We start from the raw sequence: 17,752 nt of genomic DNA, 5'->3' as shown, positions 1-17,752 counted from the left end.
GTAAAAGAAAGACAATCACATGATTACAGTCACTGATGAGTGTGGAGAGCTGTGGATTAGTGAGGAATGGGGTCAAGGTCAGGTCAGGTCTTGTTAAGGGAGAAGGAGCAGTTTATTGCCCGCATTACTTCACTTCCTGCCTATCAATAAACATGTCATGTTTAGAGGGAAGGGAGGATACTTCACCCAAATCGGGGTATATACTTGTGCTGGTGGAAACATGTATTTGTCTTATAGAGCTGTGTGACCCAGTGGGTGAATAAACTTGGTTGAGCTTTACTAATCGTCCGTGAGTTTTACTCGGTTTGTTTAGAACCTAACACAGTTGTTCCCAAAAATGTTTGGCCTGCGACCCGATTTTGATATCCAACATTTTTCGAGACCCCACCATGTAAAAAGAGTGATGTATGAAAAATGTATGCACTCCCTAACTGTAAGTCGCTCTGGATAAGAGCGTCTGCTAAATGACTAAAATATAATGTAAATGTAATCAACGGCCAATGTTTACTTTTTAATTGGTGATATGACAGTCTGTAAATAGACATTGTGGTCCAAAACCAACTACCACGCCCCCTACCAATGAAATCCCTTTTGATCTCAGAGTGAATAACATTTACATTTTAGTCATTTAGCAGGCGCTCTTATCCAGAGCCACTTACAGGTAGGGAGTGCATAAATATTTTTTTTACAAACTGGCCCCCCGTGGGAACCGAACCCACAACCCTGCCGTTGCAAACACCATGCTCTACCAACTGAGCTACATCCATGCCGGCCATTCCCTCCCCTACCCTGGACCAATTGTGCGCCGGGATTCGAACCAGGATCTCTAGTGGCAGTGCCTTAGTCCACTGCGCCACTCGGGAGGTTAATAAAGCAGTGTTCTCTAATTCACAACCAGACAGATCAGAAAAGATCTAAAACAGAATGGCCAGAACCTTCCTACCAGCACTACTGCTCTATGGATTGAGTAAGTAAGCTACTGTTAATTCTAACATGGAGACAGAGTAAGACTGACTGCATCAGTCAAGTATAAAAATAATGTTCAGTGCAGCATTTCTTCCTGATTTCTAATATGTATATGTGATATCAACAATTATATTCATTAACATAGGACTTTGTTCTTTGTATTTCAGGTTTGGTCTCTGTTTCGGTTTCTCAGTCTCAGACTATGGAGGTCCGTACTGGGGATACCATCACCTTGCAGTGCTCCAATGTTACAACGGCTGTGGGACACATAGCATGGTCAACGGATCAGAGCCTGTCTGTATCTCATCTATGTACGGCTTTAATTCAACAGCTGATCTCCACAATGGTTTTCAAAGGAGCAATTTGGAAATGTTCAGCACCAACACCACTATCTTTCTCAAAATCACAAAAGTGGAAATAGCTGACTGTGGCCTGTATTTCTGTGGATTGTATCCACATAGCCACGTGGTCTTTGTCAATGCAACATTTCTAAAAATTCAAGGTACGTTATCAAATATTTATCTGGCTTTTGATACATTTGAAAATGCGTATCAACCTAATCAGGAGTTATCATGAAACACAGGCAAACCATTGATGGACATGTTTTTTTATCATTACAATTTGGAGACAAAATAAGTATTTATTCTTACTAATCTCGATGTTATAGGGCACAACGGAGGTGAGGAAATACCATCCAAAAATATTGAATTTGTCTTTCTTTCTCATGTAGATAAAACATAATAATAATTAAGCAAAATGTTTAGGTTTGTCATTAAAGGACCACCTAGTGATTTAATAAAATGTAATCTAATAGGACATTGTTATGGAACTATCAGTCTAGCAGGAGAGGATGATGATGGAACCATGTACCTCCTTCCCCTGGTTGTGATCCTGGGTGTTGTGACTGCTGTTCTACTGATAGTCATCCTCATCCTGGTCCTCAAGATCAGACGAGACGCAAACAGACACAACACAGGTAGGAGCCCATTTCATGATAATGTGGGACCTGTGAACTACACCTTTAATGTGGATGTTTTTCCCGTGACATACTGTAAACTGACGATCAGAAGAGTCAGTGTGTACACTAGAATGGAATGATCCGTTAATCCATTCTCTCGTCTCTCTTTTATATCATATTCAGGACCTGATTCTCAAAGACAACCACAAAATGATCAGGTAAATACTGCATGATTAAATACTGAATTATAAGCAATTCAGAAACAGTGAAAATTACAACTGTAGTCTATGTCATTGTGTTTGCAAATCCAGATGCATTGAATTATTCCGCCCTGAATTTCACCTCTAAGAAGAGGAAGATGGAGAGGAGAAGAGAGAAGGAGCTGTACCCCCATGTAGTGTATGCTGCTACAAGATGACAAAGTACCATATCTTTGAATGCAAGTTTAAATCCTTCTATATTGTATGTGTAGTTAAAATAAATGTTTAGAAATGTAAATCAGTAAATATCTCTGTAGTGTTTGTGAGTTGTACCTCAGGGCCACTGTAGCTCTCTCCAACTTGGTTAGGCAACAAAGCTCAGTGGTACAGGGTGTGGGGAGTCCCCTGTAGCTCAGTTGGTAGAACATGGCGCTTGCAACGGCAGGGTTGTGGGTTTGTTTCCCACGGGGGGCCAGTATGAAAAATGTATGCATGCACTAACTGTAAGTTGCTCTGGATAAGAGCATCTAGTAAAATGTTAGAGTGGAAGGGTTAGAAGCCAAAACACAACTGTTTAATGGTTGCAGAGGAGCAGTTGCCTCACTTAACTTAGATGTCTGTTGTGTGTGTTAGTGATTTTTTAAAAATATTTTTATAGGGTGACCCTGAGGGGCAAAGTACCCAGCAGTAGACAATTGCATTATACTGATCACTTATAAAGACAAATAAAGAGATCAATCAAAATGACCTTTGTCATGATGTTATTTGCCCCTTAGTATTTCCTGTCTTGGCTTTGCACTGATCACAGCCCCCTATTCTGAGAAGCACCTTATAAGGAAAATAGGACTGGGGTTTGAGGTAGAGGAGGGGCCAGTGAGGGTACGCATCACTTCCTGTGGTGTGAGTGACAGGAAGGATCAGCTCAGTGTAGAGTGAGACCTGCTGAGGTGAACCTCACTGGGTCTCTCATAGACTAACACTGAGGGGATGAAATGTCGCTTATGCTCTCTCTCTCTCTCTCTCTCTCTCTCTCTCTCTCTCTCTCTCTCTCTCTCTCTCTCTCTCTCTCTCTCTCTCTCTCTCTCTCTCTCTCTCTCTCTCTCTCTCTCTCTCTCTCTCTCTCTCTCTCTCTCTCTCTCTCTCTCTCTCTCTCTCTCTCTCTCTCTCTCTCTCTCTCTCTCTCTCTCTCTCTCTCTCTCTCTCTCTCTCTCTCTCACTCAGTATGTTTCTCCAGATTTCTAGTCCACCTGCCAACAGATAGACTGGGGAAAATATTTGTGTGTAAGAGTAAATGCCTGGGTGATTTGAGGGCGTGGAGGGGGGGGCTCTTTCCACACCCATCTTCATCTGGACAGTAAAAACCAGACCCCTTCCGCTCAGTTAGATGTGCAAAGTATGTCAAGAATACAAACAAAAAGCTAAAAGCATTTTCCAAACTGTGCAGTGCAGGGTTAATTAAACTATGGATCCTCAGTTATGAGATACATCTATAATCACACACTATTTCTTCTTACTTTGGGTTGTTGGAGGTCGATTTTGGTCACGGGAGGACAGTCAATTTCTCATTTGGGTCTCGAGTTGAAAACGTTTAAGGACCCTACAGCATTCAACAACAGGACAAAGTGCAGATAAAGATTGAGTGTCATCTCACTAATTTTGTCAACTCTTCCTTCATGGAAAAAAATAAGGTATTGGTATCAAACAAAGGTTTGAAATTAGGCCAAAAAAAACATATATTACTCAATGCTATTGCGGTTACAACTAGTATTAGTATTTAATGTTGGAGGCTTATGATGCAGCTTTTTTGCAGTGGTGGGTCAATTTACATTATGGATAACTTTAACCCTTGGGCTGGGCTGTGTTGGGGTCGGTAGTATAAGCAGCACTAGAGATCCTTCACTGTTTCCTGTCCAAACATCAAAAGAGAAATCATTTCAGTAAATGTTTCATTTCTCTCAAAAAAGAAGCAACCATATCAAGCCAATATTTGATTGCCTTGATCCAGTAACTCTGACTTGATTTATAATGTCTTCTTAAAAAAGCAATTCCCGGGAAGCTCAAACTATGGTAAGCTAGAGGACACACATCTAAGATTGTAGTCAGCCAATAAAATCTCTTGTTTCAGTGTTCCCTCCTACTGTATGACGGATACATGTAAAGTGCCTTCATATATAAGGTGCCGATAAGGTATCACACGTTCAGACCCACACACTATACAGTACAGAAGGGACTAATGTTACAATGATGAATAGAGAAGTATTTTTGTTTTACATCAACTTGTGTAAGTGTAAGATATTTTAATTGAGCTCCTTTTTAAATCATTTGTAGTATGTAGTTTGAATATGATAAGTGAAGTGGATGTTCTGTCTGTAATGGGTAGAAATGGTTTATCCATGTCTTTGTCTTTGATCCATTTTGTTTGTTTGCTTTGACAGTTTATGCTTTTACCAAACCAAACGTAATCCAACCAGACCCTGTGATGGTTACTGAGCTGGGAGGCACTGTGACTCTCACTTGCTTTTGTCCCAATGTGTCCGTGACCAGATTTCATTGGTTCAAGCAGAGTTTTGGACAGAAACCCCTCCACATGGCGTCATCTTTTTATGGTGGCCAAGACAGTTATTATTCCAACAACTTTATCAAGGACTTTACTGAGACCAAACGTTTGGGTGTGAGGAGAGGAGACTACAGCTGTAACTTGACCATATCCAAGACATAGCCAGGGGATTCAGCTACATACTATTGTTCCATTACAGCCATCTATGAGCAAACATTTGGAGAGGGAACTGTTTTAATTGTCAAAGGTAACACAATGTCTTTCTTCAATTTCAAATTATGTGGCCCTGTATGTTGATATGTTCGATCAACTGCTTCATCAAATGTATTTTCATGCTCTTCACCAAAACACCTTAGATTTACTTTAGTTACTCACTTTCTTCAGGTTCAGAGTCCAACAGCATGTCTGTGCTACAGCAGCCTGTGTCTGAGTCAGTCCAGCCAGGAGACTCTTTGACTCTGAACTGTACAATACACACTGAGACCTGTGTAGGAGAACACAGTGTCTATTGGTTCAGACACGGCTCAGGAGAATCCCGTCCAGGAATCATTTACACCCATGGAGACAGGAGTGATCAGTGTGTGAAGAGCCCTGAGGCTGGGTCTCCTACACAGAGCTGTGTCTACAACCTCCCCAAGAGGAACCTTAACCTCTCTGATGATGGAACTTACTACTGTGCTGTGGCCTCATGTGGGGAGATACTTTTTGGGAACGGGACCAAGCTGGACATTGACTGTAAGTGAAACTTCTGACATACTGTTAAAGCATAACCTACAGTGCATTCGGAAAGTATTCAGATCCCTTCCGTTTTAACACATTTTGATATGTTACAGCCTTATTCTAAAATGGATGAAATGAAAAAATATCCTCATCAATCTACACACAATACCCCATAATTTATAAAAAATTAAAAACACAAATACCTTATTTACATCAGCATTCAGACCCTTTGCTATGAGACTCGGAGTTGAGCTCAGGTGCATCCTCTTTCCATTGATCATCCTTGAGATGTTTCTTCAACTTTATTGGAGTCCACCTGTGGTAAATTCAATTGATTGGACATGATTTGGAAAGGCACACAACTGTCTATATAAGGTCCCACAGTTGACAGTGCATGTCATAGCAAAAACCAAGCCACGAGGTCGAAGGAATTGTCCGTAGAGCTCCGAGACAGGATTGTGTCAAGGCACAGATCTGGGGAAGGGTACCAAGAACACAGTGGCCTCCATCATTCTTAAATTGAAAAAGTTTAGAAACACCAAGACTCTTCCTAGAGCTGCCGCCTGGCCAAAAGAAGGGCCTTGGTCATGGAGGTGACCAAGAACCCGATGGTCACTCTGACAGAGCTCCAGAGTTCCTCTGTGGTGATGGGAAAACCTTCCAAAAGGACAACCATCTCTGCAGCACTCCACCAATCAGGCCTTTATGGGAGTGGTCAGTCGGAAGCCACTCCTCAGTAAAAGGCACATGACAGCCTACTTGGAGTTTGCCAAAAGGCACCTAAAGGACTCTCAGACCATGAGAAACAAGATTATCTGGTCTGATGAATCCAAGATTGAACTCTTTGTCCTGAATGCCAAGCGTCATGTCTGGAGGAAACCTGGCACCATCCCTACGATGAAGCATGGTGGTGGCAGTATCTTGCTGTGGGGATATTTTTCAGCGGCAGGGACTGGAAAACTAGTCAGGATCAAGGGAAAGATGAACAGAGCAAAGTACAGAGAGATCCTTGATGAAAACCTGCTCCAGAGCGCTCAGGACCTCAGACTGGGGCGAAGGTTCACCTTCCAATAGGACAACGACCCTAAGCACACAGCCAAGACAACGCAGGAGAGGCTTCGGGACAAGTCTCTGAATGTCCTTGAGTGGCCCAGCCAGAGCCAGTACTTGAACCCGTACGAACATCTCTGGAGAGACCTGAAAATAGCTGTGCAGTGATGCTTCCCATCCAACCTGACAGAGCTTGAGAGGATCTGCAGAGAAGAATGGGAGAAACTCACCAAATACAGGTGTGCCAAGCTTGTAGCGTCATACCAAAGAAGACTCAAAGCTGTAATCGCTGCCAAAGGTGCTTCAACAGAGTACTGAGTAAAAGGTCTGAATACTTATGTTAATGTGATATTTCATTGTTGTATTTTTTTATAAATTAGCACACACCCAAAAAAATGTTGCTTTGTCATTATGGGGTATTATGTGTAGATTGATGAGGGAAAAAAAACAATTTAATCCATTTTAGAATAAGGCTGTAACATAACAAAATGTGGAAAAAGTCAAGGGGTCTGAATACTTTAAGAATGCAGTCTATATAACCAACGTTCTTTCGATTGCAGGCAAGGTATCATTCAGATACTTTTGTTTTTCTATATCCTTCAGATATCTTTGTATCTGAGAGAAGAAAGTATGACTCTCAGATTAGGCCGATTCTTGTTGGTGTCTTAAACATTGTCATGGCTTTATCCCTCAGTGTCTCAGTGTCTCTATTCCTATTTGATATTTCACAGATGGTTGTAAGGAGGACCATCTTCCTTTCATGTACTTCCTGGGCGTAGCGTTGGGTCTGTGTGTTATCCTCATCATTGTCCTTACTTGCGTTTTGTACAAGATTAGCAATTGCATAGGTAAGCAATAGTATTGTGTAAGATACAGTATGCTTATCAATTGTTGGTAGAATTACATTATTTGACATGTTTTCGTCAAAATTGGTCATAAAGGCTCTTCATTGTTTGGTGATGATGATTATATTGATTAATGTGTTTGATTAAAAGGAACGCAACCTCAGCCAAGTGCTCCTGCAGTCCCCAGTCATGATAACCAGGTAACCTGACCTAACACTTGTTTAGCTGTTGCTGAATCAATGTATTTTTCCTTCAATCAATATATGAAAATATGCATTTTATTAGAAGGATTGTTTTACTATACCGCAATATTTAGTCTGATACCAAATATTTGGATAATAATTATTTGCTATTCCTCTCAGGATCAAGAGCCTGATACTCTCCATTACGCCGCTCTGAACGTCGTCCACAAGAAACCAAAGGCCGGGAGACAGGGGAACGCCATGGAGAGAGACACTGTGTACTCTGGGGTGAGACGCCAAAACATGGACTGAAATTACAAACCTTTCCTCTTTAATAACTTGCATTGATTTATTGTGTTCTACACTGTATGTATGTATGACTGTGGCTTTTTCATTGTAAGGTACAATTACTTGTATTTTGTCAAGCTCCTTTTTACATTGATACTGTGGTTCAATTTTGAACAAATAAAACATTCAACTGCTTTTATTTAGAGGTATTGTTTTCATTCATATTTTTCTCTGTCCTTACATTTCTACAACACTTTCAACCAACAGATTCAGTGTGCAACAACCATATCAAGCCTATTCTCAATGTAAAAAGATGGTTGGTTGCATAATAACTGTAAATATGTATCTATTGCTGGTGTTTTAGCCTTTCAAACTGTCTTCATTTAGCTGTATCCTGTATCACAGCTCTCTTTGGTGTTCTGACTTCCCTAAATAGATTTTCCACTCACGTAAACTCAACTCTAACCCCCAGCAATGACCGTCAGTCCTCGCCACACTCTCTTTTCACACACCATCAAAACCACAAACATCCATGCCACTAAGAGCACAACACTCTCTCTCTCCAAAAGAAAAGACTGAACTAAAAATAAACTTGTTAGCTGAATGTACTTTGAAAAGTATTGATATGGTTGAGAGACTGATTTCAAATATGACAATGTTCACATAGTAAATGAGCAGTTTTTACAAACTATTGACAAAATGTGAATATGTATAAGTGCACCTTGCAGGACAGCAATCCATTTGTCTTTCAACAGGGAGCAGCAGTGTACATGGAAGTCCTCATAACTGCCTCAACAGTAGATTTGGCAGCAACTTGTAGTTGTCAAAATGTTCACTAATTTGATTAAGTATCATTGACAACTTGCTTTTCTGTGATAGTTCAAGAATCTATAACAAGGTAATTAGATATTACATGCTTATTACACATCTATAACATGTTAGAAATCATTTCCAGCATTGTTTAATAGCAACCACCAAAAAGGCCAGGCAGTCATCATCACTGGATCATTACTACTAACCTCAACATAGTTATAATAAAGTGTAACTTAGTAACAAGGAGCAACAATCACTCAAAATGAAACAAGACATAGAGTGATCTGTATGATGAAGACAATGACTCATGTGTTTGAGTGTGTAGTTTTGTCATTGAGTTCCAGAGTGTTTGTATAAGTCAGGCACACAACCTTGGTCATATCTCCTCTGAAATGTCTTGATCTTCTTTTAGACGTGTTGATAGCATGACACTCACATCCACCCACACACAGCTAACAAGTTCACAGGTACTTGCGGTCTGCTCTAAGTACGAGGCCATATCTAGGCTTTGGTCAGGCCTGCTGGCTTTGTACACACAGGACCCTCCTACGTGCTCTCTGTGTCTCTGTGGTTTTCAGCAGGATGTCTATCTGGTGTCAGTCTGTTGTTTTCACATTTGTTACTGTTGTTCATGTTCCTTCTGACAGCTCAGAGTAACTGCAAACCGGTTCTTTATAAACTTTCTCGGATGTATATAGTTATCTGAAATCAGTCTCAAACTGCAAAGAACTGCTAATGAACTCTATTTGAGCTCTCCAGGTTAAGCATATCATGTAATGTGTAATACAGCACCATCTATTCGATATCTATGGGCTCAGGGGGAGGGGCCATTTTATGATGATGTCATGGGAGAACTAGTACATTCTCAATCAGACAAGTGTTCTAGGACTACTGCAGGGTTCTCTGTAAGGAGACCAATAGAGGAGGATTCTCCTTCTGATAGATTGCCTCCTATGAGAACCACACTAACCAGACAGTGATACAGAGTGGATAAAGTGTGTCATGAATTGGTTATATTAGGCTGGGGTGTCCAATCATGCAGTCTCATTTTTCACCTAGTCGGCTCGGGGATTCGAACCAGCGACCTTTCGGTTACTGTCCCAATGCTCTTAACTGCAAGACAAGACATGTTCAATGTATAATAGCCTTCCTATGGGTCATCTGGAATACTGTAACCACTGAATGACCTGTTCAAAATAATAATAGTTTTCTTTCAAATACTTTAGGTACACTTGGTTTTGCTGGTCTTCTGCAATGGAGGCAAGATAAATCAATTTAACTAAAGTAAGTGTAGAAAACTAATAGTCTACTATTTTGACCCAGTGTTCTCGAGAGAGGTGAGAAAACTACTATTTTGACCCAGTGTTCTCCAGAGAGGTGAGAAAACTAATAGTCTACTATTTTGACCCAGTGTTCTCCAGAGAGGTGAGAAAACTAATAGTCTACTATTTTGACCCAGTGTTCTCCAGAGAGGTGAGAAAACTAAAAGTCTACTATTTTGACCCAGTGTTCTCCAGAGAGGTGAGAAAACTAAAAGTCTACTATTTTGACCCAGTGTTCTCCAGAGAGGTGAGAAAACCATAAACCACCAAACAAGTAAAACCTTCAAGACAGTTACTTACATTCTACAGCATCCTGTGTCTCAGTGAGTCCAGCCAGTAGACTGTGTGACTCTGTAGGGTGCAATAGACCACAAGACCATGGTCGTCTGAATCAGGCGTTAACAAAGAAGATTGGGTCCAGTTCAACCAATCACCCATTAGCCCATTGTTGAAGTTTTGCACACATGGGTAGACTTTCTCCACCCAAGATGATATATTCAAAGATGGTGTCACTGTTTATGATATTTCTAATTCTCAAACAAATTGTTAAGTTATATAACTTTACCAAGGACTTCACTGGGACTAAAGGTCTGAGTGTGAAGAGAGGAGTTGACAGCTTTAACCTGAACATCTCCAAGACCCAGTTAGGGGACTCAGCTACATACTACTGCGATGCTATTGAAGTGGGCAAAGTCAAATTTGGAGAAGGAGCTTGTCACGCCCTGGCTCTGGGGACTCTGAAATGTTGAGCCAGGGTGTGTAGTTTCTATGTTATATTTTCTATGTTTAGATTCTAGATCGTGTTTTCTATGTTGGCCGGTTGGTTCCCAATTAGAGGCAGCTGTAGCTCGTTGTCTCTGATTGGGGACCATACTTAGGCAGCCTGTTTTGCACTGTTGTTTGTGGGATCTTGTTCCGTAAGGTTTGTTTTGGTGTTAACCTAGGACTTCACGTATCGTTTTTGTTGTTTTGGTTCGTGTTGTGAGTGTACTAAATAAAGTATGTACGCCTATCACGCTGCGCCTTGGTCCGCTTCTTATGACGATCGTGACAGAAGATCCCACCAAAATAGGACCAAGCAGCGTGTCCAGGAGCAGACAGCCTGGACTTGGGAGGAGATCCTGGACGGGAAGGGATCCTGGACTTGGGAGGAAATCCAGGCCAGAATGGATCGCCGTCCGTGGGAGGAAACTGTGGAGGCGCGCTGTAGAGAGGAGAAACGGCGCCAACCGGGCCGTCGTCGGACAAGCGAGAGGCAACCCCAATAATTTTTTTGGGGGGGGCACACGGCCTGGACGACGAGGCGGCAGGAGGCAGCGACAGGGCGAAGCTGCAGACTAGGAGAGGAGGCCACCAGGTTACGGGGGCTATTGGTCCAGAGGGAGCAGGAGTTAATTGGTCAGAGGGAGGAGCTACAGGAGGCGTTAAGGGAGAAGGAGAGTGTAGAGGCACGGCGAGAGGAGCTGGTTAGGCAGCAGAAGGAGCGGAGGTTTATAGGGAAACCCAGTCCCGCTCCTCGCACAAAGCAAGTGGTGTGTGTCACCAGTCCGGTCCGGCCCGTTCCTGATCCCCGCACTAAGCAAGTGGTGCGTGTTCCCAGTACGGCCCGACCCATTCCTGCTTTCCGCACAAGGCCAGTGGTGTGTGTTCCCAGTACGGTCCGGCCCGTTCCTGCTCCCCGCACTAAGCCAGTGGTGCGCGTCGTCAGCCCGGTCCGGCCCGTTCCTGCTCCCCGCACCAAGCCAGTGGTGCGCGTCGCCAGCCCGGTCCGGCCTGTTCCTGCTCCCCGCACCAAGCCAGTGGTGCGCATCTCCAGCCCAGTCCGGCCCGTTCCTGCTCCCCGCACTAAGCTAGTGGTGCGTGTTCCCAGTCCGGCCCAGCCCGTTCCTGCTCCCCGCACCAAGCCAGTGGTGCGTGTTCCCAGTCCAGCCCGGCCCGTTCCTGCTCCCCGCACTAAGCTAGTGGTGCGTGTTCCCAGTCCGGCCCGGCCTGTTCCTGCTCCCCGCACCAAGCCAGTGGTGCGTGTTCCCAGTCCGGCCCGGCCCGTACCTGCCACTCGCACCAAGCCAGTGGTGCGCGTCGCCAGCCCGGTCCGGCCCGTTCCTGCCCCTCGCACCAAGCCAGTGGTGCGCATCGCCAGCCCGGTCCGGCCTGTTCCAGCTCCACGCACCAAGCCAGTGGTGCGCATCGCCAGCCCGGTCCGGCCTGTTCCTGCTCCTCGCACCAAGCCAGTGGTGCGCATCGCCAGCCCGGTCCGGCCTGTTCCTGCCCCTCGCACCAAGCCAGTGGTGCACATTGCCAGCCCGGTCCAGCCTGTTCCTGCCCCTCGCACCAAGCCAGTGGTGCGCGTCGCCAGCCCGGTCCGGCCTGTTCCTGCTCCCCGCACCAAGACAGTGGTGCGCGTCGTCAGCCCGATCCGGCCCGTTCCTGCTCCCCGCAGCAAGCCAGTGGTGCGCGTCGTCAGCCCGGTCTGGCCCGTTCCTACTCCCCGCACCAAGCCAGTGGTGCGCGTCGTCAGCCCGGTCCGGCCCGTTCCTGCTCCCCGCACCAAGCCAGTGGTGCGCGTCGTCAGCCCGGTCCGGCCCGTTCCTGCTCCCCGCACCAAGCCAGTGGTGCGTGTGTCCAGTCCGGCACGGCCCGTGCCTGTTCCACCGGTGCCTGGTCCGGCACCGGTCAGCTGCTCCACTCCGGAGCCAGAGCAATCCGCTCCACCGGGGTCCGGTCAAACTCCAGTCAGCGGATCCACTCCGGAGCCAGAGCAATCCGCTCCACCGGTGTCCAGTCCAGCTCCGGCCAGCGGCTCCAGTCCAGAGCCTGTACGGTTTGATCCACCGTCGTCGGGTACAGCTCCAGTCAGCGGTGCCAGACCAGATCAGGGGCGCAACGGGGAGGTGGAGAGAAAGTGGTGGTCACGCCAGGAGCCGGATCCGCCTCCGAGGCGTAATGCACACCCGGCCCCTACCCTGTTGTGTTTGTATGGCGCGGTCGCAGTCCGCACCTTTGGGGGGGGGGGGGGTACTGTCACGCCCTGGCTCTGGGGACTCTGAAATGTTGAGCCAGGGTGTGTAGTTTCTATGTTATATTTTCTATGTTTAGATTCTAGATCGTGTTTTCTATGTTGGCCGGTTGGTTCCCAATCAGAGGCAGCTGTAGCTCGTTGTCTCTGATTGGGGACAATACTTAGGCAGCCTGTTTTGCACTGTTGTTTGTGGGATCTTGTTCCGTAAGGTTTGTTTTGGTGTTAACCTAGGACTTCACGTATCGTTTTTTGTTGTTTTGGTTCGTGTTGTGAGTGTACTAAATAAAGTATGTACGCCTATCACGCTGCGCCTTGGTCCGCTTCTTGTAACGATCGTGACAGAGCTGTTTTGATTGTCAAAGGTAAACTAACTTAGTTTTTTATTTGGGATTTTCATTTTGCATCCATGAAACTCTAAATATCCATAAGAAATTGTCAATAAATATATCTAGCAGGCCAATACAATTGACACACCATGATCTTAATCTGTCACTCTTTTCAGATTTAGAGTCCAACACCATGTCTGTTGCACAGTAGCCTTTGTCTGAGTCAGTCCAGCCAGGAGACTCTGTGACTCTGAACTGTACAATACACACTGAGACCTGTGTAGGAGAACACCGTGTCTATTGGTTCAGAAATAACACTTGAGTTAGTAAATGAATGACAGGGATAAGACTGACTTTCACTCTGTTGGTGTTTCCCCCACATACCCTCACAGTAATGCTCCAGCCCTGTTCACCCTACATGTCAGAATATGTTCAATGTATAACAGTCCTCCTATAGGTCATCAGGAGTACTGTCTGTAACTGTTGCATGGGGTGGGGCTAAATCTATCTAAGACACACAACTGAGTTTGACACCAAGAGCATACAGGTACATGTATGTGTAATGTATGCCTGAAAATGTACTGCATACTTACCAGATAACATTATAGTTTTAACCCACTTTACTGAAGGATATTCATATATTCTCTTTACGCCATGCCTGAGTATTGGACATCTTTGATTCAGCTGGTACCTAAAAAGAAAACTATACAATGTAAAAAAAAAATATCAATTATCATCTAGACACAACAAAGTGTGTATGCTTCATCCACCCTCTACAAAATATCCTATACAGTAAGCATTGGTTGACTTTGCATGCATTATATGAGTGATTTTCAGTTACGAAGACCATGATGGGCTGAAGAAGGTGTTAACAAAAATGACGCGTCCAGTTCGACCAATCACCAATAACCCCATTGTTGAAGTGTTGTCTACATGGGAGGACTGTTTCCACTCAAGACACAGGTTATGAAGAGGACAACTTCAAAGATGATCACACTGAGTCTGTTACTGGCACTTCTTGTAGAGATGGGTAAGTCCAACTTTTATATTTCTCTGCTTAAGGGATGTACACTCAGGTACATTATTGATGCAATTAATAGATGTATTTTCTGGGTATATAAAGGACTTGTGTAAGTGATGGATGATGTCTCTGTCTGTATTCTAGCTGCTGCACAATCCTCGGAAATTCATCTTGTTACAGCCAATGTTGGAGAGACAGTGACTTTGCACTGCTTCTATAAAGGCAACCTGGCACTGTACTTTATGTGGTACAAGCAAACAATGGGTGACAATCTTAAAATCTTATCAGTATTTTACAAGTATAACAAGAATGCAACATTTTTCGGTGAATTTAAGGGTAACACTCGCTTCTCAGTGCAAAGCGGTGAAGGAATGAATCACCTAAAGATCTCAGACATTCAGCTCTCTGATTCAGCCACATATTACTGTGGGAACTCTTATGCCAACCAGGTGATGTTTGAAGAAGGAGCCATTCTTATTGTGAAAGGTACAACTGAATTTTGAATGAAAGGAAATAGTAACTAATGTTCTGCAACTATAATCTTGAGGGCTTTTCCACATTACGTTTTGGATACAATGGTTTAATGATGCTGTATTTGCATCATCAGATATTACTGTGTATGATTTCAACATTGTTAAGTTGGGACACAACATAGAGAACAGATTTACTGACTTATAAACCTTCTTGTCAGGATCAGGGTCCAGAAACAAGTCTGTGCTCCAGCAGCCTGTATCTGAGTCAGTCCAGCCAGGAGACTCTGTGACTCTGAACTGTACAATACACACCGAGACATGTGCAGCAGGACACAGTGTCTATTGGTTCAGACATGGCTCAGGAGAATCCCGTCCAGGAATCATTTACACCCATGGAAACAGGCATGATCAGTGTGAGAAAAGCCCTGAGGCTGGGTCTCCTACACAGAGCTGTGTCTACAACCTCCCCAAGAGGAACGTCAGCCTCTCTGATGCTGGGACTTATTACTGTGCTGTGGCCTCATGTTGGGAGATACTATTTGGGAACGGGACCAAGCTGGACATTCAAGGTAAATCCCATTTAATCTGTAAATATCCCCAACAATACTTGTACTGTATATTTATGCAAATGGCCTACCTCCAAATGATCATATACATTTGTCTCAACAAGCTATACAATATCACCATTAGCTTTTGATGCCATATTTTACTGTTTGATGATCTTCCTAAGCACTCATGAATACAATATGAATTCCCTGATATCCTTTCCACAGTTCCAGAGCATGATCCTCCATTTGATCTGAGTCCTACTGTTCTGGCCTTGGTCGTCTCCAACATCGTTCTGGGGATAGTGACCCTTCTACTTGTCTGGGCGCTGTGCAAGACTCAGAACAGAGATAGCAGAGGTATTACTGTATATCTAATGTATCCAATGTATCTAACGTTATAGCTGATGTATCTAATGTTTCATGCATCTCTATGCGATGTACCTTCTGTAAATATCAGTTAAATGACCAAAGTATAAGCATTGTTAATTAACTACAGGAGGTTAAAAAGAGATTGTCATAAAAATAATAGGTGGCCTTCCTCTATTTCAATCTCTTTGAAGGGAGGACAGACGTCCCAACGTCCCAGGGCAATCAGGTACATTTGTCAACATCTATAAACAAAGTATATTTTCAGTTTTTACAAGAAACTGCCATTTACCTTTCCTTACGGCTAGTATTCAGCTGTTTGTGCTTTATATGTTATTAAGCTTTATTGGAAGTAATAGGTCACTTTACTAGATGAAGCCTTCTGATCTTTGTGATCGTTATTCATTTTCCCATGAAAATTCTGTCTGTCACTGTTCCACTGACTGTCAGGTCATTGTAGAGGGTGTACAGTCTGAACAGTCATGTCTTTTGTGGAGTGTTTTCTTCCACAGGAGAATATACACATTATATAGTAGATCATGCTATCATCATAATGTATTTTCTCATGGCTCCACCCCCCTCAGAATCAAGACAGTGACGTGTTGAACTATGCAGCTGTGAGTTTCACCCCCAAGAAGAACTCCTCCTCCTCTAGAAGAGCAAGAGAGAAGACCAGCAGAGAGGATGCAGTGTATTCTGAGGTCAGATACCTGCAGCAGCAGTGAAAGATATCACCACTGTCACAAAGACATCAAGAATAATTTTTAAAAAACTATTTGTAGCCTAATGAAACAGCTTTTAGTAATTGAAATTAGTATGGAATTTACAATGCAACAAAAAAATGTAATTTTAACATTGTCTGTATGGTAGATGTACAGTGGGGGAAAAAGTATTTAGTCAGCCACCAATTGTGCAAGTTCTCCCACTTAAAAAGATGAGAGAGGCCTGTAATTTTCATCATAGGTACACGTCAACTATGACAGACAAATTGAGAATTTTTGTTTCCAGAAAATCACATTGTAGGATTTTTAATGAATTTATTTGCAAATTATGGTGGAAAATAAGTATTTGGTCACCTACAAACAAGCAAGATTTCTGGCTCTCACAGACCTGTAACTTCTTCTTTAATAGGCTCCTCTGTCCTCCACTCGTTACCTGTATGAATGGCACCTGTTTGAACTTGTTATCAGTATAAAAGACACCTGTCCACAACCTCAAACAGTCACACTCCAAACTCCACTATGGCCAAGACCAAAGAGCTGTCAAAGGACACCAGAAACAAAATTGTAGACCTGCACCAGGCTGGGAAGACTGAATCTGCAATAGGTAAACAGCTTGGTTTGAAAAAATCAACTGTGGGAGCAATTATTAGGAAATGGAAGACATACAAGACCACTGATAATCTCCCTCGATCTGGGGCTCCACGCAAGATCTCACCCCGTGGGGTCAAAATTATCACAAGAACGGTGAGCAAAAATCCCAGAACCACACGGGGGGACCTAGTGAATGACCTGCAGAGAGCTGGGACCAAAGTAACAAAGCCTACCATCAGTAACACACTACGCCGCCAGGGACTCAAATCCTGCAGTGCCAGATGTGTCCCCCTGCTTAAGCCAGTACATGTCCAGGCCCGTCTGAAGTTTGCTAGAGTGCATTTGGATGATCCAGAAGAGGATTGGGAGAATGTCATATGGTCAGATGAAACCAAAATAGAACTTTTTGGTAAAAACTCAACTCGTCGTGTTTGGAGGACAAAGAATGCTGAGTTGCATCCAAAGAACACCATACCTACTGTGAAGCATGGGGGTGGAAACATCATGCTTTGGGGCTGTTTTTCTGCAAAGGGACCAGGACGACTGATCCGTGTAAAGGAAAGAATGAATGGGGCCATGTATCGTGAGATTTTGAGTGAAAACCTCCTTCCATCAGCAAGGGCATTGAAGATGAAACGTGGCTGTGTCTTTCAGCATGACAATGATTCCAAACACACCGCCCGGGCAACAAAGGAGTGGCTTCGTAAGAAGCATTTCAAGGTCCTGGAGTGGCCTAGCCAGTCTCCAGATCTCAACCCCATAGAAAATCTTTGGAGGGAGTTGAA

The 17,752-nt window shown here is 43.8% G+C and overlaps 2 protein-coding genes and 1 pseudogene across 3 annotated transcripts in view; 2 read left to right on the top strand and 1 right to left on the bottom strand.

Annotated features, from left to right (window-relative positions):
- LOC311132566 (uncharacterized protein) overlaps window positions 1-17,752 on the bottom strand; it is a gene marked incomplete at both ends in the record, with an annotated part of 291,847 nt that overhangs the window by 150,618 nt on the left and 123,477 nt on the right. The gene's annotated exons all lie outside the window — the stretch shown is intronic.
- On the top strand, window positions 1,831-5,424 carry LOC311131825 (immunoglobulin gamma-1 heavy chain-like; annotated as a pseudogene). The gene is made up of 3 exons: window positions 1,831-1,942; window positions 4,560-4,928; window positions 5,066-5,424. The product of its transcript is annotated as an immunoglobulin gamma-1 heavy chain-like (transcript).
- LOC311131824 (basement membrane-specific heparan sulfate proteoglycan core protein-like) lies at window positions 14,273-16,379 on the top strand (the record flags this gene model as incomplete). The annotated part of the gene is made up of 6 exons (XM_084164954.1): window positions 14,273-14,276; window positions 14,556-14,753; window positions 14,959-15,309; window positions 15,514-15,645; window positions 15,849-15,883; window positions 16,239-16,379. The coding sequence occupies 6 exons, from the start codon at window positions 14,273-14,275 to the stop codon at window positions 16,377-16,379; spliced, it is 861 nt and encodes a 286-aa protein (XP_084021080.1).

The sequence above is a fragment of the Coregonus lavaretus genome (assembly GCF_964263955.1).
Source record: "Coregonus lavaretus genome assembly, chromosome: 7".
In the NCBI taxonomy this organism is placed as follows: Eukaryota; Metazoa; Chordata; class Actinopteri; order Salmoniformes; family Salmonidae; genus Coregonus; species Coregonus lavaretus.
Note: the sequence above shows the minus strand (reverse complement) of the source record. Positions and strands in the feature narration are given on the sequence as shown.